Source organism: Anas platyrhynchos, chromosome 2 (assembly GCF_047663525.1).
Source record: "Anas platyrhynchos isolate ZD024472 breed Pekin duck chromosome 2, IASCAAS_PekinDuck_T2T, whole genome shotgun sequence".
Lineage (NCBI taxonomy): Eukaryota > Metazoa > Chordata > Aves > Anseriformes > Anatidae > Anas > Anas platyrhynchos.
In genome coordinates, this window is record NC_092588.1 from 14,700,298 (window position 1) to 14,720,707 (window position 20,410).

General features: G+C 50.5%; 1 protein-coding gene across 12 annotated transcripts in view; it reads left to right on the forward strand.

The window, feature by feature from the left end:
- LOC140001818 (uncharacterized) overlaps nt 1-19,742 on the forward strand; it is an 87,838-nt gene extending 68,096 nt beyond the window's left edge. For 4 of the 12 annotated variants that reach the window (XM_072034367.1, XM_072034368.1, XM_072034370.1 and 1 more), the window contains 3 exons: nt 20-262; nt 4,700-4,942; nt 18,792-19,742. In XM_072034367.1, the coding sequence (XP_071890468.1) occupies nt 20-262; nt 4,700-4,942; nt 18,792-19,064 (759 nt within the window). In that variant the 3' untranslated portion in view covers nt 19,065-19,742. Of the gene's footprint in view, nt 1-19; nt 263-3,945; nt 4,114-4,699; nt 4,943-18,037; nt 18,206-18,791 lie in introns of all 12 variants that reach the window. The other 8 variants (XR_011807362.1, XR_011807363.1, XR_011807361.1 and 5 more) reach the window with 4 other exon arrangements.
- The last annotated feature ends 668 nt before the right edge of the window (nt 19,743-20,410 follow it).

Genomic DNA, 20,410 nt, shown 5'->3' on the forward strand with positions numbered 1-20,410 from the left:
GTCTTTTCCATTGTTGCAGGGTTGGGAACCTACACCGATGGACACAAACGTACTAGAGCAACAGCCTTGGAGGATTCTGAGGCAGCAACCCAAGGTTTCAGCTCTGTTCAGAGAATGCCAAAAGGAAAGGCTCCGGGAGATACATGGCAGAAGACTTACAGGGCAAACAGGACCAGACTTCAACAGATGGAGAAAAAGCTGGGGATCCTGTGAGAAATTTCAACTACCCTGTGAGAGCTACAGGACATGCAGACGCAGACAGGTAAGAAATAAAAGACGGGAATGCAACTGATGCCAGAACTAATGCAAGTAAGCAAAACTATTCCTAGTGTCTACTATGTTAAAGGCCAAAAGAGCGACAGGGCAGGAAGCAACCAGCAAACAAGCCAAAATTCTCTTTATCTAGCTTTGAGCTTTGCGAGTTTAGGATCCAGAGAGAAAAAATCTGTCTTGCTGGAAGCCTAAGCTTTTCTTGAAGCATGCCGAGGTGAGAAGGAAAGGGTAGCTACCAGGCATACACTTAGCAGTAAACTTGGCCAGACTTGTGGGGTCCCTCCGCGAAGGTCTTTGCAGCTGCTACCCAGAGCTAAATCTCTCACAGAAAGAAGCCAAAAGCTTTGCAGAAGCTTCCCTTGAGGAAGCAATGGTAGCTAGCAGGCATGCAGCTACCTACAAAGGAGAGACAAAACTGGGAGACAGTGAACACGGAGCGGTAATCAGCTGGTCTTGAGAAGCAATTCTGCATCTGGAGCTAGTCCAGAAGTGTTGGAAATCATGATCAGCGAAGGTAGAGGAAGGTACCCAGGCAGGTACCTCGCTCCAAAATTGGCTAATGTTCTCGGGTACCTAGCCTGAAGGGATCTGCGGACCAAATCCACAAGTCGCTCTCTCTCTGGGAGAGGCCAAAACCTTCACAAAGTATGCCTGGGAGGAGGAACGGGTAGCTACTGGGCATGCACAGAATTCCCAATTCGGCCAACATTGAGGTAGCTACCCCAGATGGGTACGCTGCTTTTGTGCAGAACTAAGGCTGGGAGGGAAACCTTCTCCTAAGACCAATCTGCCCGAGGCCAAGGGAGTGACCGGGCAGGTAGCAACCTGCAAAGTAGCCAAAATTCTCCTTGACCTAGCCTAGAGTTTTTCTAGTTTAGGATCCAGAGAGAAAAAATGGGTCATCCTGGAAGCCTAAGCTTTTCTTGAAGCATGCCGAGGTGAGAAGGAAAGGGTAGCTACCAGGCATACACTTAGCAGTAAACTTGGCCAGACTTGTGGGGTCCCTCCGCGAAGGTCTTTGCAGCTGCTACCCAGAGCTAAATCTCTCACAGAAAGAAGCCAAAAGCTTTGCAGAAGCTTCCCTGAAGGAAGCAATGGTAGCTCGTAGGCATGCAGCTACCTACAAAGGAGAGACAAAACTGGGAGACAGTTAACACGGAGCGGTAATCAGCTGGTCTTGAGAAGCAATTCTGCATCTGGAGCTAGTCCAGAAGTGTTGGAAATCATGATCAGCGAAGGTAGAGGAAGGTACCCAGGCAGGTACCTCGCTCCAAAATTGGCTAATGTTCTCGGGTACCTAGCCTGAAGGGATCTGCGGACCAAATCCACAAGTCGCTCTCTCTCTGGGAGAGGCCAAAACCTTCACAAAGTATGCCTGGGAGGAGGAACGGGTAGCTACTGGGCATGCACAGAATTCCCAATTCGGCCAACATTCAGGTAGCTACCCCAGATGGGTACGCTGCTTTTGTGCAGAACTAAGGTCGCGAGGGAAACCTTCTCCTAAGACCAATCTGCCAGAGGCCAAGGGAGTGACCGGGCAGGTAGCAACCTGCAAAGTAGCCAAAATTCTCCTTGACCTAGCCTAGAGTTTTTCTAGTTTAGGATCCAGAGAGAAAAAATGGGTCATCCTGGAAGCCTAAGCTTTTCTTGAAGCATGCCGAGGTGAGAAGGAAAGGGTAGCTACCAGGCATACACTTAGCAGTAAACTTGGCCAGACTTGTGGGGTCCCTCCGCGAAGGTCTTTGCAGCTGCTACCCAGAGCTAAATCTCTCACAGAAAGAAGCCAAAAGCTTTGCAGAAGCTTCCCTGAAGGAAGCAATGGTAGCTAGCAGGCATGCAGCTACCTGCAAAGGAGAGCCAAAACTGGGAGACAGTGAACACGGAGCGGTAATCAGCTGGTCTTGAGAAGCAATTCTGCATCTGGAGCTAGTCCAGAAGTGTTGGAAATCATGATCAGCGAAGGTAGAGGAAGGTACCCAGGCAGGTACCTCGCTCCAAAATTGGCTAATGTTCTCGGGTACCTAGCCTGAAGGGATCTGCGGACCAAATCCACAAGTCGCTCTCTCTCTGGGAGAGGCCAAAACCTTCACAAGGTATGCCTGGGAGGAGGAACGGGTAGCTACTGGGCATGCACAGAATTCCCGATTAGGTCAAAATTGAGGTAGCCAAAGGACAAGGTGCAACATCCATAAAGTTTGGCACAGGGTGTTCCGCACCTATATGCCAAGGAACTTCTTCACCGTGATAGTGATATAGCTGGGAACAGGCTGCCCACGGAGGTTGTGCAGTCTCCTTCTCTGGAGTCATTCAAGAGCCTTCTAGCTGCCTACCTGTGCAATCTGCTGTAGGGAACCTACTTTGTAGTGGGTTGGACCCGCTGATCTCTGGAGCTCCCTTTCAACCGCTACTATTCTGTGATTCTATAAGCAGCTGATGGAAGTCGCAGAATCGCCAGCACTTCTTGTGGGTGCCGTCAACTTTCCAGACATATGCTGGAAATTTGGTGCAGCCCCGAGGAAGCAGTCTAGGTGGTTCCTGGAGTGTGTGGATACAGCTTCCTGACTCTGCTGGTTTGTGAGCCTACTGGGGGCATGTCTCACCAGACCTGCTGTTCATGAACCAGAAAGAGATGTTGTGGGAGATACGGTGTCTGAGACCCTGTTGTAGCCGAGGCTGTACACCCCAGCTCGTTACATTCCTTGTAGAGTTTTGGTTTGAACCCTGGGTTGGGCTCCGTGGTGTGGAGCTGGAAAACCCGCTGGGGAGGCTTGGGTGGTTTCCCAGTGGTCGATTCCCAGCCAGCCCATAGAAGACCCCTAATTCCCTAGATCTTGCACAAACTCACTTGAGTTGGTTAGAGGGACCTGCTTGTGTGGAAGCCGTGTGGCATCCAGGGCAGCGTTCATAGCACAGGCAGTTTGGATGTGGTCTTGGACACTAGCTACATGTGTCTTTATGCTGTCTGGGAAGCCACAGATAAGGGGCAGTTAACGTTGCCAGATCCATCAGGGCTAGCTCTGGGGATCTCCGTAACAGATCCTTCTCCTGCATCGCTTGTATGCAGGCTGGGTTTTGAACAGATGCAGGCAAATTGGAGAACCCCGAGGTCTTAATGACAAGGGGTTCCCTTCTTTCTTGTGGGTCTATGCCACTGACCCAACAGGCAGCTAAAATGAAGCTATGCCACTCACCCTCTAGGCAGTTAATACGTTTATAAACATAGAAATGCTATCGCAGGTATTCCTCACCAAAGTGAAGGTGAAGGTGCAGAGCTTACCACGGAGGTGTCCCTGTCTTGGTGGAGAAGGAGCACAGAACATCGACTGCCTCTTCTAGGTTTTCGATTTGTTCTTCTCCCCTCTTCTCTCCTCAGCCAACCCTGCTCCCCCCCACCTCGGCACTCCCTTTTTCCCTCACTCGAAGTTTTTTCCTAACATCAAATTTTTACCACTACCTCCTAACACTTTTATATCCTAAGCTTATCTGTCCCACCCTGGGATGACAATTAGCATGATTTGGGCAAAAAGTTGTGTATTGTAGTCTTGTATGGTTAGCATGTACTTCCTGAATCTCATTAAGAGTAAACTTTAATGTTCATTTTGTAACTAATGAAGAAAAAGGTTGGACTTCGGGCACTGCAGACTTCAGGATTCTGTTCTGATGCCCAAACAGGGTTTGGCACACAGCGGGTATGCTGCTTTTGTCCAGAACTAAAGCATGCAGGCCAAACTTTTCCAGTCTGCTCCAGGCACGTGGCAGGGCACCCTGGGGCAGGACAGCCCAGCCGTGAGCTCCAGGGAGCTATGGACCTCATGGATGTGGACCTTCTCAGGGGCACAGGTATGGTGGAAGCAAAAGACAGTGTTCAGCTCCAGGGGAAAGAGCGAGAAGTCCGCGCTGTGGCACTTGGGGACTCATGGACTCGCACGTCCCCACGTCGCTCAGGACCAAGGCTGGGGACCCATCTCCTTGGGAAACCAAGGACAGGGACTGTGACCACATGGCAGCCCTGTGCTATCAGGGGTAGTGTCTATTGTGACCCACAGTGGTGCCAAGCAACCGCCATGTGTCACTGCAGGGCTGACAGGCACAGCCTCAGTCACCCTCAAGCCAGAGCTGGCCCCAGCCCAGACCTGCAGCTCTCAGCAGGGTGCTGGGGCACCACTGCAGGTGGGCTCGAGCTGGATGGTCTTTAAGGTCCCTTCCAACACCAGCTCTTCTCTGATTCTATGAGGGAGGCACTGCACAAGGAAAATGAGGTGCTGTGCTGATGTCTGAGAACAGCAAACAACAAAACTAAGAGGAGGATTCAAACTAACAGAACTGGTAGGATTGAAGGAAAGACCAAAGAAAGAAAAGGTCATAATGAAAAGAAACAGCCAAACAAAACAAAATCAAGCAAAACCTGTCTTTTCCATTGTTGCAGGGATGGGAACCTACACCGATGGACACAAACGTACTAGAGCAACAGCCTTGGAGGATTCTGAGGCAGCAACCCAAGGTTTCAGCTCTGTTCAGAGAATGCCAAAAGGAAAGGCTCCGGGAGATACATGGCAGAAGACTTACAGGGCAAACAGGACCAGACTTCAACAGATGGAGAAAAAGCTGGGGATCCTGTGAGAAATTTCAACTACCCTGTGAGAGCTACAGGACATGCAGACGCAGACAGGTAAGAAATAAAAGACGGGAATGCAACTGATGCCAGAACTAATGCAAGTAAGCAAAACTATTCCTAGTGTCTACTATGTTAAAGGCCAAAAGAGCGACAGGGCAGGAAGCAACCAGCAAACAAGCCAAAATTCTCTTTATCTAGCTTTGAGCTTTGCGAGTTTAGGATCCAGAGAGAAAAAATCTGTCTTGCTGGAAGCCTAAGCTTTTCTTGAAGCATGCCGAGGTGAGAAGGAAAGGGTAGCTACCAGGCATACACTTAGCAGTAAACTTGGCCAGACTTGTGGGGTCCCTCCGCGAAGGTCTTTGCAGCTGCTACCCAGAGCTAAATCTCTCGCAGAAAGAAGCCAAAAGCTTTGCAGAAGCTTCCCTGGAGGAAGCAATGGTAGCTAGCAGGCATGCAGCTACCTACAAAGGAGAGACAAAACTGGGAGACAGTTAACACGGAGCGGTAATCAGCTGGTCTTGAGAAGCAATTCTGCATCTGGAGCTAGTCCAGAAGTGTTGGAAATCATGATCAGCGAAGGTAGAGGAAGGCACCCAGGCAGGCACCTCGCTCCAAAATTGGCTAATGTTCTCGGGTACCTAGCCTGAAGGGATCTGCGGACCAAATCCACAAGTCGGTCTCTGTCTGGGAGAGGCCAAAACCTTCACAAAGTATGCCTGGGAGGAGGAACGGGTAGCTACTGGGCATGCACAGAATTCCCAATTCGGCCAACATTGAGGTAGCTACCCCAGATGGGTACGCTGCTTTTGTGCAGAACTAAGGCTGGGAGGGAAACCTTCTCCTAAGACCAATGTGCCAGAGGCCAAGGGAGTGACCGGGCAGGTAGCAACGTGCAAAGTAGCCAAAATTCTCCTTGACCTAGCCTAGAGTTTTTCTAGTTTAGGATCCAGAGAGAAAAAATGGGTCATCCTGGAAGCCTAAGCTTTTCTTGAAGCATGCCGAGGTGAGAAGGAAAGGGTAGCAACCAGGCATACACTTACCAGTAAACTTGGCCAGACTTGTGGGGTCCCTCCACGAAGGTCTTTGCAGCTGCTACCCAGAGCTAAATCTCTCGCATAAAGAAGCCAAAAGCTTTGCAGAAGCTTCCCTTGAGGAAGCAATGGTAGCTAGCAGGCATGCAGCTACCTACAAAGGAGAGCCAAAACTGGGAGACAGTTAACACGGAGCGGTAATCAGCTGGTCTTGAGAAGCAATTCTGCATCTGGAGCTAGTCCAGAAGTGTTGGAAATCATGATCAGCGAAGGTAGAGGAAGGTACCCAGGCAGGTACCTCGCTCCAAAATTGGCTAATGTTCTCGGGTACCTAGCCTGAAGGGATCTGCGGACCAAATCCACAAGTCGCTCTCTCTCTGGGAGAGGCCAAAACCTTCACAAAGTATGCCTGGGAGGAGGAACGGGTAGCTACTGGGCATGCACAGAATTCCCAATTCGGCCAACATTGAGGTAGCTACCCCAGATGGGTACGCTGCTTTTGTGCAGAACTAAGGCTGGGAGGGAAACCTTCTCCTAAGACCAATCTGCCCGAGGCCAAGGGAGTGACCGGGCAGGTAGCAACCTGCAAAGTAGCCAAAATTCTCCTTGACCTAGCCTAGAGTTTTTCTAGTTTAGGATCCAGAGAGAAAAAATGGGTCATCCTGGAAGCCTAAGCTTTTCTTGAAGCATGCCGAGGTGAGAAGGAAAGGGTAGCTACCAGGCATACACTTAGCAGTAAACTTGGCCAGACTTGTGGGGTCCCTCCGCGAAGGTCTTTGCAGCTGCTACCCAGAGCTAAATCTCTCGCAGAAAGAAGCCAAAAGCTTTGCAGAAGCTTCCCTTGAGGAAGCAATGGTAGCTAGCAGGCATGCAGCTACCTACAAAGGAGAGCCAAAACTGGGAGACAGTGAACACGGAGCGGTAATCAGCTGGTCTTGAGAAGCAATTCTGCATCTGGAGCTAGTCCAGAAGTGTTGGAAATCATGATCAGCGAAGGTAGAGGAAGGTACCCAGGCAGGTACCTCGCTCCAAAATTGGCTAATGTTCTCGGGTACCTAGCCTGAAGGGATCTGCGGACCAAATCCACAAGTCGCTCTCTGTCTGGGAGAGGCCAAAACCTTCACAAAGTATGCCTGGGAGGAGGAACGGGTAGCTACTGGGCATGCACAGAATTCCCAATTCGGCCAACTTTGAGGTAGCTACCCCAGATGGGTACGCTGCTTTTGTGCAGAACTAAGGCTGGGAGGGAAACCTTCTCCTAAGACCAATGTGCCAGAGGCCAAGGGAGTGACCGGGCAGGTAGCAACCTGCAAAGTAGCCAAAATTCTCCTTGACCTAGCCTAGAGTTTTTCTAGTTTAGGATCCAGAGAGAAAAAATGGGTCATCCTGGAAGCCTAAGCTTTTCTTGAAGCATGCCGAGGTGAGAAGGAAAGGGTAGCTACCAGGCATACACTTAGCAGTAAACTTGGCCAGACTTGTGGGGTCCCTCCGCGAAGGTCTTTGCAGCTGCTACCCAGAGCTAAATCTCTCGCAGAAAGAAGCCAAAAGCTTTGCAGAAGCTTCCCTTGAGGAAGCAATGGTAGCTAGCAGGCATGCAGCTACCTACAAAGGAGAGACAAAACTGGGAGACAGTGAACACGGAGCGGTAATCAGCTGGTCTTGAGAAGCAATTCTGCATCTGGAGCTAGTCCAGAAGTGTTGGAAATCATGATCAGCGAAGGTAGAGGAAGGTACCCAGGCAGGTACCTCGCTCCAAAATTGGCTAATGTTCTCGGGTACCTAGCCTGAAGGGATCTGCGGACCAAATCCACAAGTCGCTCTCTGTCTGGGAGAGGCCAAAACCTTCACAAAGTATGCCTGGGAGGAGGAACGGGTAGCTACTGGGCATGCACAGAATTCCCAATTCGGCCAACATTGAGGTAGCTACCCCAGATGGGTACGCTGCTTTTGTGCAGAACTAAGGTCGCGAGGGAAACCTTCTCCTAAGACCAATGTGCCAGAGGCCAAGGGAGTGACCGGGCAGGTAGCAACCTGCAAAGTAGCCAAAATTCTCCTTGACCTAGCCTAGAGATTTCTAGTTTAGGATCCAGAGAGAAAAAATGGGTCATCCTGGAAGCCTAAGCTTTTCTTGAAGCATGCCGAGGTGAGAAGGAAAGGGTAGCTACCAGGCATACACTTAGCAGTAAACTTGGCCAGACTTGTGGGGTCCCTCCGCGAAGGTCTTTGCAGCTGCTACCCAGAGCTAAATCTCTCGCAGAAAGAAGCCAAAAGCTTTGTAGAAGCTTCCCTTGAGGAAGCAATGGTAGCTAGCAGGCATGCAGCTACCTACAAAGGAGAGCCAAAACTGGGAGACAGTGAACACGGAGCGGTAATCAGCTGGTCTTGAGAAGCAATTCTGCATCTGGAGCTAGTCCAGAAGTGTTGGAAATCATGATCAGCGAAGGTAGAGGAAGGTACCCAGGCAGGTACCTCGCTCCAAAATTGGCTAATGTTCTCGGGTACCTAGCCTGAAGGGATCTGCGGACCAAATCCACAAGTCGCTCTCTGTCTGGGAGAGGCCAAAACCTTCACAAAGTATGCCTGGGAGGAGGAACGGGTAGCTACTGGGCATGCACAGAATTCCCAATTCGGCCAACATTGAGGTAGCTACCCCAGATGGGTACGCTGCTTTTGTGCAGAACTAAGGCTGGGAGGGAAACCTTCTCCTAAGACCAATGTGCCAGAGGCCAAGGGAGTGACCGGGCAGGTAGCAACCTGCAAAGTAGCCAAAATTCTCCTTGACCTAGCCTAGAGTTTTTCTAGTTTAGGATCCAGAGAGAAAAAATGGGTCATCCTGGAAGCCTAAGCTTTTCTTGAAGCATGCCGAGGTGAGAAGGAAAGGGTAGCTACCAGGCATACACTTAGCAGTAAACTTGGCCAGACTTGTGGGGTCCCTCCGCGAAGGTCTTTGCAGCTGCTACCCAGAGCTAAATCTCTCACAGAAAGTATCCAAAAGCTTTGCAGAAGCTTCCCTTGAGGAAGCAATGGTAGCTAGCAGGCATGCAGCTACCTACAAAGGAGAGACAAAACTGGGAGACAGTGAACACGGAGCGGTAATCAGCTGGTCTTGAGAAGCAATTCTGCATCTGGAGCTAGTCCAGAAGTGTTGGAAATCATGATCAGCGAAGGTAGAGGAAGGTACCCAGGCAGGTACCTCGCTCCAAAATTGGCTAATGTTCTCGGGTACCTAGCCTGAAGGGATCTGCGGATCAAATCCACAAGTCGCTCTCTCTCTGGGAGAGGCCAAAACCTTCACAAAGTATGCCTGGGAGGAGGAACGGGTAGCTACTGGGCATGCACAGAATTCCCAATTCGGCCAACATTGAGGTAGCTACCCCAGATGGGTATGCTGCTTTTGTGCAGAACTAAGGCTGGGAGGGAAAACTTCTCCTAAGACCAATCTGCCAGAGGCCAAGGGAGTGACCGGGCAGGTAGCAACCTGCAAAGTAGCCAAAATTCTCCTTGACCTAGCCTAGAGTTTTTCTAGTTTAGGATCCAGAGAGAAAAAATGGGTCATCCTGGAAGCCTAAGCTTTTCTTGAAGCATGCCGAGGTGAGAAGGAAAGGGTAGCTACCAGGCATACACTTAGCAGTAAACTTGGCCAGACTTGTGGGGTCCCTCCGCGAAGGTCTTTGCAGCTGCTACCCAGAGCTAAATCTCTCGCAGAAAGAAGCCAAAAGCTTTGTAGAAGCTTCCCTTGAGGAAGCAATGGTAGCTCGTAGGCATGCAGCTACCTACAAAGGAGAGCCAAAACTGGGAGACAGTGAACACGGAGCGGTAATCAGCTGGTCTTGAGAAGCAATTCTGCATCTGGAGCTAGTCCAGAAGTGTTGGAAATCATGATCAGCGAAGGTAGAGGAAGGTACCCAGGCAGGTACCTCGCTCCAAAATTGGCTAATGTTCTCGGGTACCTAGCCTGAAGGGATCTGCGGACCAAATCCACAAGTCGCTCTCTGTCTGGGAGAGGCCAAAACCTTCACAAAGTATGCCTGGGAGGAGGAACGGGTAGCTACTGGGCATGCACAGAATTCCCAATTCGGCCAACATTCAGGTAGCTACCCCAGATGGGTATGCTGCTTTTGTGCAGAACTAAGGTCGCAAGGGAAACCTTCTCCTAAGACCAATCTGCCAGAGGCCAAGGGAGTGACCGGGCAGGTAGCAACCTGCAAAGTAGCCAAAATTCTCCTTGACCTAGCCTAGAGTTTTTCTAGTTTAGGATCCAGAGAGAAAAAATGGGTCATCCTGGAAGCCTAAGCTTTTCTTGAAGCATGCCGAGGTGAGAAGGAAAGGGTAGCTACCAGGCATACACTTAGCAGTAAACTTGGCCAGACTTGTGGGGTCCCTCCGCGAAGGTCTTTGCAGCTGCTACCCAGAGCTAAATCTCTCGCAGAAAGAAGCCAAAAGCTTTGCAGAAGCTTCCCTTGAGGAAGCAATGGTAGCTAGCAGGCATGCAGCTACCTACAAAGGAGAGACAAAACTGGGAGACAGTGAACACGGAGCGGTAATCAGCTGGTCTTGAGAAGCAATTCTGCATCTGGAGCTAGTCCAGAAGTGTTGGAAATCATGATCAGCGAAGGTAGAGGAAGGTACCCAGGCAGGTACCTCGCTCCAAAATTGGCTAATGTTCTCGGGTACCTAGCCTGAAGGGATCTGCGGATCAAATCCACAAGTCGCTCTCTCTCTGGGAAAGGCCAAAACCTTCACAAAGTATGCCTGGGAGGAGGAACGGGTAGCTACTGGGCATGCACAGAATTCCCAATTCGGCCAACATTGAGGTAGCTACCCCAGATGGGTACGCTGCTTTTGTGCAGAACTAAGGCTGGGAGGGAAACCTTCTCCTAAGACCAATCTGCCAGAGGCCAAGGGAGTTGACCGGGCAGGTAGCAACCTGCAAAGTAGCCAAAATTCTCCTTGACCTAGCCTAGAGTTTTTCTAGTTTAGGATCCAGAGAGAAAAAATGGGTCATCCTGGAAGCCTAAGCTTTTCTTGAAGCATGCCGAGGTGAGAAGGAAAGGGTAGCTACCAGGCATACACTTACCAGTAAACTTGGCCAGACTTGTGGGGTCCCTCCGCAAAGGTCTTTGCAGCTGCTACCCAGAGCTAAATCTCTCACAGAAAGAAGCCAAAACCTTTGCAGAAGCTTCCCTGGAGGAAGCAATGGTAGCTAGCAGGCATGCAGCTACCTGCAAAGGAGAGCCAAAATTGGGAGACAGTTAACACGGAGCGGTAATCAGCTGGTCTTGAGAAGCAATTCTGCATCTGGAGCTAGTCCAGAAGTGTTGGAAATCATGATCAGCGAAGGTAGAGGAAGGTACCCAGGCAGGTACCTCGCTCCAAAATTGGCTAATGTTCTCGGGTACCTAGCCTGAAGGGATCTGCGGACCAAATCCACAAGTCGCTCTCTCTCTGGAAGAGGCCAAAACCTTCACAAGGTATGCCTGGGAGGAGGAACGGGTAGCTACTGGGCATGCACAGAATTCCCAATTCGGCCAACATTGAGGTAGCTACCCCAGATGGGTACGCTGCTTGTGTGCAGAACTAAGGCTGGGAGGGAAACCTTCTCCTAAGACCAATCTGCCAGAGGCCAAGGGATGGACCGGGCAGGTAGCAACCTGCAAAGTAGCCAAAATTCTCCTTGACCTAGCCTAGAGTTTTTCTAGTTTAGGATCCAGAGAGAAAAAATGGGTCATCCTGGAAGCCTAAGCTTTTCTTGAAGCATGCCGAGGTGAGAAGGAAAGGGTAGCTACCAGGCATACACTTAGCAGTAAACTTGGCCAGACTTGTGGGGTCCCTCCGCGAAGGTCTTTGCAGCTGCTACCCAGAGCTAAATCTCTCACAGAAAGAAGCCAAAAGCTTTGCAGAAGCTTCCCTGAAGGAAGCAATGGTAGCTAGCAGGCATGCAGCTACCTACAAAGGAGAGACAAAACTGGGAGACAGTGAACACGGAGCGGTAATCAGCTGGTCTTGAGAAGCAATTCTGCATCTGGAGCTAGTCCAGAAGTGTTGGAAATCATGATCAGCGAAGGTAGAGGAAGGTACCCAGGCAGGTACCTCGCTCCAAAATTGGCTAATGTTCTCGGGTACCTAGCCTGAAGGGATCTGCGGATCAAATCCACAAGTCGCTCTCTCTCTGGGAAAGGCCAAAACCTTCACAAAGTATGCCTGGGAGGAGGAACGGGTAGCTACTGGGCATGCACAGAATTCCCAATTCGGCCAACATTGAGGTAGCTACCCCAGATGGGTACGCTGCTTTTGTGCAGAACTAAGGCTGGGAGGGAAACCTTCTCCTAAGACCAATCTGCCAGAGGCCAAGGGAGTTGACCGGGCAGGTAGCAACCTGCAAAGTAGCCAAAATTCTCCTTGACCTAGCCTAGAGTTTTTCTAGTTTAGGATCCAGAGAGAAAAAATGGGTCATCCTGGAAGCCTAAGCTTTTCTTGAAGCATGCCGAGGTGAGAAGGAAAGGGTAGCTATCAGGCATACACTTACCTGTAAACTTGGCCATACTTGTGGGGTCCCTCCGCGAAGGTCTTTGCAGCTGCTACCCAGAGCTAAATCTCTCGCAGAAAGAAGCCAAAAGCTTTGCAGAAGCTTCCCTTGAGGAAGCAATGGTAGCTAGCAGGCATGCAGCTACCTACAAAGGAGAGACAAAACTGGGAGACAGTGAACACGGAGCGGTAATCAGCTGGTCTTGAGAAGCAATTCTGCATCTGGAGCTAGTCCAGAAGTGTTGGAAATCATGATCAGCGAAGGTAGAGGAAGGTACCCAGGCAGGTACCTCGCTCCAAAATTGGCTAATGTTCTCGGGTACCTAGCCTGAAGGGATCTGCGGACCAAATCCACAAGTCGCTCTCTGTCTGGGAGAGGCCAAAACCTTCACAAAGTATGCCTGGGAGGAGGAACGGGTAGCTACTGGGCATGCACAGAATTCCCAATTCGGCCAACATTGAGGTAGCTACCCCAGATGGGTACGCTGCTTTTGTGCAGAACTAAGGCTGGGAGGGAAACCTTCTCCTAAGACCAATCTGCCAGAGGCCAAGGGAGTGACCGGGCAGGTAGCAACCTGCAAAGTAGCCAAAATTCTCCTTGACCTAGCCTAGAGTTTTTCTAGTTTAGGATCCAGAGAGAAAAAATGGGTCATCCTGGAAGCCTAAGCTTTTCTTGAAGCATGCCGAGGTGAGAAGGAAAGGGTAGCTACCAGGCATACACTTAGCAGTAAACTTGGCCAGACTTGTGGGGTCCCTCCGCGAAGGTCTTTGCAGCTGCTACCCAGAGCTAAATCTCTCACAGAAAGAAGCCAAAAGCTTGGCAGAAGCTTCCCTGAAGGAAGCAACGGTAGCGAGCAGGCATGCAGCTACCTACAAAGGAGAGACAAAACTGGGAGACAGTGAACACGGAGCGGTAATCAGCTGGTCTTGAGAAGCAATTCTGCATCTGGAGCTAGTCCAGAAGTGTTGGAAATCATGATCAGCGAAGGTAGAGGAAGGTACCCAGGCAGGTACCTCGCTCCAAAATTGGCTAATGTTCTCGGGTACCTAGCCTGAAGGGATCTGCGGACCAAATCCACAAGTCGCTCTCTCTCTGGGAGAGGCCAAAACCTTCACAAAGTATGCCTGGGAGGAGGAACGGGTAGCTACTGGGCATGCACAGAATTCCCAATTCGGCCAACATTGAGGTAGCTACCCCAGATGGGTACGCTGCTTTTGTGCAGAACTAAGGCTGGGAGGGAAACCTTCTCCTAAGACCAATGTGCCAGAGGCCAAGGGAGTGACCGGGCAGGTAGCAACGTGCAAAGTAGCCAAAATTCTCCTTGACCTAGCCTAGAGTTTTTCTAGTTTAGGATCCAGAGAGAAAAAATGGGTCATCCTGGAAGCCTAAGCTTTTCTTGAAGCATGCCGAGGTGAGAAGGAAAGGGTAGCTACCAGGCATACACTTACCAGTAAACTTGGCCAGACTTGTGGGGTCCCTCCGCGAAGGTCTTTGCAGCTGCTACCCAGAGCTAAATCTCTCACAGAAAGAAGCCAAAAGCTTTGCAGAAGCTTCCCTGAAGGAAACAATGGTAGCTAGCAGGCATGCAGCTACCTACAAAGGAGAGCCAAAACTGGGAGACAGTGAACACGGAGCGGTAATCAGCTGGTCTTGAGAAGCAATTCTGCATCTGGAGCTAGTCCAGAAGTGTTGGAAATCATGATCAGCGAAGATAGAGGAAGGTACCCAGGCAGGTACCTCGCTCCAAAATTGGCTAATGTTCTCGGGTACCTAGCCTGAAGGGATCTGCGGACCAAATCCACAAGTCTCTCTCTCTCTGGGAGAGGCCAAAACCTTCACAAAGTATGCCTGGGAGGAGGAACGGGTAGCTACTGGGCATGCACAGAATTCCCAATTCGGCCAACATTGAGGTAGCTACCCCAGATGGGTACGCTGCTTTTGTGCAGAACTAAGGCTGGGAGGGAAACCTTCTCCTAAGACCAATCTGCCAGAGGCCAAGGGAGTGACCGGGCAGGTAGCAACCTGCAAAGTAGCCAAAATTCTCCTTGACCTAGCCTAGAGTTTTTCTAGTTTAGGATCCAGAGAGAAAAAATGGGTCATCCTGGAAGCCTAAGCTTTTCTTGAAGCATGCCGAGGTGAGAAGGAAAGGGTAGCTACCAGGCATACACTTAGCAGTAAACTTGGCCAGACTTGTGGGGTGCCTCCGCGAAGGTTTTTGCAGCTGCTACCCAGAGCTAAATCTCTCACAGAAAGAAGCCAAAAGCTTGGCAGAAGCTTCCCTGAAGGAAGCAATGGTAGCGAGCAGGCATGCAGCTACCTACAAAGGAGAGACAAAACTGGGAGACAGTGAACACGGAGCGGTAATCAGCTGGTCTTGAGAAGCAATTCTGCATCTGGAGCTAGTCCAGAAGTGTTGGAAATCATGATCAGCGAAGGTAGAGGAAGGTACCCAGGCAGGTACCTCGCTCCAAAATTGGCTAATGTTCTCGGGTACCTAGCCTGAAGGGATCTGCGGACCAAATCCACAAGTCGCTCTCTGTCTGGGAGAGGCCAAAACCTTCACAAAGTATGCCTGGGAGGAGGAACGGGTAGCTACTGGGCATGCACAGAATTCCCAATTCGGCCAACATTGAGGTAGCTACCCCAGATGGGTACGCTGCTTTTGTGCAGAACTAAGGCTGGGAGGGAAACCTTCTCCTAAGACCAATGTGCCAGAGGCCAAGGGAGTGACCGGGCAGGTAGCAACCTGCAAAGTAGCCAAAATTCTCCTTGACCTAGCCTAGAGTTTTTCTAGTTTAGGATCCAGAGAGAAAAAATGGGTCATCCTGGAAGCCTAAGCTTTTCTTGAAGCATGCCGAGGTGAGAAGGAAAGGGTAGCTATCAGGCATACACTTAGCAGTAAACTTGGCCAGACTTGTGGGGTCCCTCCGCGAAGGTCTTTGCAGCTGCTACCCAGAGCTAAATCTCTCGCAGAAAGAAGCCAAAAGCTTTGCAGAAGCTTCCCTTGAGGAAGCAATGGTAGCTAGCAGGCATGCAGCTACCTACAAAGGAGAGCCAAAACTGGGAGACAGTGAACACGGAGCAGTAATCAGCTGGTCTTGAGAAGCAATTCTGCATCTGGAGCTAGTCCAGAAGTGTTGGAAATCATGATCAGCGAAGGTAGAGGAAGGTACCCAGGCAGGTACCTCGCTCCAAAATTGGCTAATGTTCTCGGGTACCTAGCCTGAAGGGATCTGCGGACCAAATCCACAAGTCGCTCTCTCTCTGGGAGAGGCCAAAACCTTCACAAAGTATGCCTGGGAGGAGGAACGGGTAGCTACTGGGCATGCACAGAATTCCCAATTCGGCCAACATTGAGGTAGCTACCCCAGATGGGTACGCTGCTTTTGTGCAGAACTAAGGCTGGGAGGGAAACCTTCTCCTAAGACCAATGTGCCAGAGGCCAAGGGAGTGACCGGGCAGGTAGCAATGTGCAAAGTAGCCAAAATTCTCCTTGACCTAGCCTAGAGTTTTTCTAGTTTAGGATCCAGAGAGAAAAAATGGGTCATCCTGGAAGCCTAAGCTTTTCTTGAAGCATGCCGAGGTGAGAAGGAAAGGGTAGCTACCAGGCATACACTTAGCAGTAAACTTGGCCAGACTTGTGGGGTCCTACGCAAAGGTCTTTGCAGCTGCTACCCAGAGCTAAATCTCTCGCAGAAAGAAGCCAAAAGCTTTGCAGAAGCTTCCCTTGAGGAAGCAATGGTAGCTAGCAGGCATGCAGCTACCTACAAAGGAGAGACAAAACTGGGAGACAGTGAACACGGAGCGGTAATCAGCTGGTCTTGAGAAGCAATTCTGCATCTGGAGCTAGTCCAGAAGTGTTGGAAATCATGATCAGCGAAGGTAGAGGAAGGTACCCAGGCAGGTACCTCGCTCCAAAATTGGCTAATGTTCTCGGGTACCTAGCCTGAAGGGATCTGCGGACCAAATCCACAAGTCGCTCTCTCTCTGGGAGAGGCCAAAACCTTCACAAAGTATGCCTGGGAGGAGGAACGGGTAGCTACTGGGCATGCACAGAATTCCCGATTAGGTCAAAATTGAGGTAGCCAAAGGACAAGGTGCAACATCCATAAAGTTTTGCACAGGGTGTTCCGCACCTATATGCCAAGGAACTTCTTCACCGTGATAGTGATATAGCTGGGAACAGGCTGCCCAGGGAGGTTGTGCAGTCTCCTTCTCTGGAGTCATTCAAGAGCCTTCTAGCTGCCTACCTGTGCAATCTGCTGTAGGGAACCTACTTTGTAGTGGGTTGGACCCGCTGATCTCTGGAGCTCCCTTTCAACCGCTACTATTCTGTGATTCTATAAGCAGCTGATGGAAGTCGCAGAATCGCCAGCACTTCTTGTGGGTGCCGTCAACTTTCCAGACATATGCTGGAAATTTGGTGCAGCCCCGAGGAAGCAGTCTAGGTGGTTCCTGGAGTGTGTGGATACAGCTTCCTGACTCTGCTGGTTTGTGAGCCTACTGGGGGCATGTCTCACCAGACCTGCTGTTCATGAACCAGAAAGAGATGTTGTGGGAGATACGGTGTCTGAGACCCTGTTGTAGCCGAGGCTGTACACCCCAGCTCGTTACATTCCTTGTAGAGTTTTGGTTTGAACCCTGGGTTGGGCTCCGTGGTGTGGAGCTGGAAAACCCGCTGGGGAGGCTTGGGTGGTTTCCCAGTGGTCGATTCCCAGCCAGCCCATAGAAGACCCCTAATTCCCTAGATCTTGCACAAACTCACTTGAGTTGGTTAGAGGGACCTGCTTGTGTGGAAGCCGTGTGGCATCCAGGGCAGCGTTCATAGCACAGGCAGTTTGGATGTGGTCTTGGACACTAGCTACATGTGTCTTTATGCTGTCTGGGAAGCCACAGATAAGGGGGAGTTAACGTTGCCAGATCCATCAGGGCTAGCTCTGGGGATCTCCGTAACAGATCCTTCTCCTGCATCGCTTGTATGCAGGCTGGGTTTTGAACAGATGCAGGCAAATTGGAGAACCCCGAGGTCTTAATGACAAGGGGTTCCCTTCTTTCTTGTGGGTCTATGCCACTGACCCAACAGGCAGCTAAAATGAAGCTATGCCACTCACCCTCTAGGCAGTTAATACGTTTATAAACATAGAAATGCTATCGCAGGTATTCCTCACCAAAGTGAAGGTGAAGGTGCAGAGCTTACCACGGAGGTGTCCCTGTCTTGGTGGAGAAGGAGCACAGAACATCGACTGCCTCTTCTAGGTTTTCGATTTGTTCTTCTCCCCTCTTCTCTCCTCAGCCAACCCTGCTCCCCCCCACCTCGGCACTCCCTTTTTCCCTCACTCGAAGTTTTTTCCTAACATCAAATTTTTACCACTACCTCCTAACACTTTTATATCCTAAGCTTATCTGTCCCACCCTGGGATGACAATTAGCATGATTTGGGCAAAAAGTTGTGTATTGTAGTCTTGTATGGTTAGCATGTACTTCCTGAATCTCATTAAGAGTAAACTTTAATGTTCATTTTGTAACTAATGAAGAAAAAGGTTGGACTTCGGGCACTGCAGACTTCAGGATTCTGTTCTGATGCCCAAACAGGGTTTGGCACACAGCGGGTATGCTGCTTTTGTCCAGAACTAAAGCATGCAGGCCAAACTTTTCCAGTCTGCTCCAGGCACGTGGCAGGGCACCCTGGGGCAGGACAGCCCAGCCGTGAGCTCCAGGGAGCTATGGACCTCATGGATGTGGACCTTCTCAGGGGCACAGGTATGGTGGAAGCAAAAGACAGTGTTCAGCTCCAGGGGAAAGAGCGAGAAGTCCGCGCTGTGGCACTTGGGGACTCATGGACTCGCACGTCCCCACGTCGCTCAGGACCAAGGCTGGGGACCCATCTCCTTGGGAAACCAAGGACAGGGACTGTGACCACATGGCAGCCCTGTGCTATCAGGGGTAGTGTCTATTGTGACCCACAGTGGTGCCAAGCAACCGCCATGTGTCACTGCAGGGCTGACAGGCACAGCCTCAGTCACCCTCAAGCCAGAGCTGGCCCCAGCCCAGACCTGCAGCTCTCAGCAGGGTGCTGGGGCACCACTGCAGGTGGGCTCGAGCTGGATGGTCTTTAAGGTCCCTTCCAACACCAGCTCTTCTCTGATTCTATGAGGGAGGCACTGCACAAGGAAAATGAGGTGCTGTGCTGATGTCTGAGAACAGCAAACAACAAAACTAAGAGGAGGATTCAAACTAACAGAACTGGTAGGATTGAAGGAAAGACCAAAGAAAGAAAAGGTCATAATGAAAAGAAACAGCCAAACAAAACAAAATCAAGCAAAACCTGTCTTTTCCATTGTTGCAGGGTTGGGAACCTACACCGATGGACACAAACGTACTAGAGCAACAGCCTTGGAGGATTCTGAGGCAGCAACCCAAGGTTTCAGCTCTGTTCAGAGAATGCCAAAAGGAAAGGCTCCGGGAGATACATGGCAGAAGACTTACAGGGCAAACAGGACCAGACTTCAACAGATGGAGAAAAAGCTGGGGATCCTGTGAGAAATTTCAACTACCCTGTGAGAGCTACAGGACATGCAGACGCAGACAGGTAAGAAATAAAAGACGGGAATGCAACTGATGCCAGAACTAATGCAAGTAAGCAAAACTATTCCTAGTGTCTACTATGTTAAAGGCCAAAAGAGCGACAGGGCAGGAAGCAACCAGCAAACAAGCCAAAATTCTCTTTATCTAGCTTTGAGCTTTGCGAGTTTAGGATCCAGAGAGAAAAAATGGGTCATCCTGGAAGCCTAAGCTTTTCTTGAAGCATGCCGAGGTGAGAAGGAAAGGGTAGCTACCAGGCATACACTTAGCAGTAAACTTGGCCAGACTTGTGGGGTCCCTCCGCGAAGGTCTTTGCAGCTGCTACCCAGAGCTAAATCTCTCGCAGAAAGAAGCCAAAAGCTTTGCAGAAGCTTCCCTTGAGGAAGCAATGGTAGCTAGCAGGCATGCAGCTACCTACAAAGGAGAGCCAAAACTGGGAGACAGTGAACACGGAGCGGTAATCAGCTGGTCTTGAGAAGCAATTCTGCATCTGGAGCTAGTCCAGAAGTGTTGGAAATCATGATCAGCGAAGGTAGAGGAAGGTACCCAGGCAGGTACCTCGCTCCAAAATTGGCTAATGTTCTCGGGTGCCTAGCCTGAAGGGATCTGCGGACCAAATCCACAAGTCGCTCTCTCTCTGGGAGAGGCCAAAACCTTCACAAAGTATGCCTGGGAGGAGGAACGGGTAGCTACTGGGCATGCACAGAATTCCCAATTCGGCCAACATTGAGGTAGCTACCCCAGATGGGTACGCTGCTTTTGTGCAGAACTAAGGCTGGGAGGGAAACCTTCTCCTAAGACCAATCTGCCAGAGGCCAAGGGAGTGACCGGGCAGGTAGCAACCTGCAAAGTAGCCAAAATTCTCCTTGACCTAGCCTAGAGTTTTTCTAGTTTAGGATCCAGAGAGAAAAAATGGGTCATCCTGGAAGCCTAAGCTTTTCTTGAAGCATGCCGAGGTGAGAAGGAAAGGGTAGCTACCAGGCATACACTTACCAGTAAACTTGGCCAGACTTGTGGGGTCCCTCCGCGAAGGTCTTTGCAGCTGCTACCCAGAGCTAAATCTCTCACAGAAAGAAGCCAAAAGCTTTGCAGAAGCTTCCCTTGAGGAAGCAATGGTAGCTAGCAGGCATGCAGCTACCTACAAAGGAGAGCCAAAACTGGGAGACAGTGAACACGGAGCGGTAATCAGCTGGTCTTGAGAAGCAATTCTGCATCTGGAGCTAGTCCAGAAGTGTTGGAAATCATGATCAGCGAAGGTAGAGGAAGGTACCCAGGCAGGTACCTCGCTCCAAAATTGGCTAATGTTCTCGGGTACCTAGCCTGAAGGGATCTGCGGACCAAATCCACAAGTCGCTCTCTGTCTGGGAGAGGCCAAAACCTTCA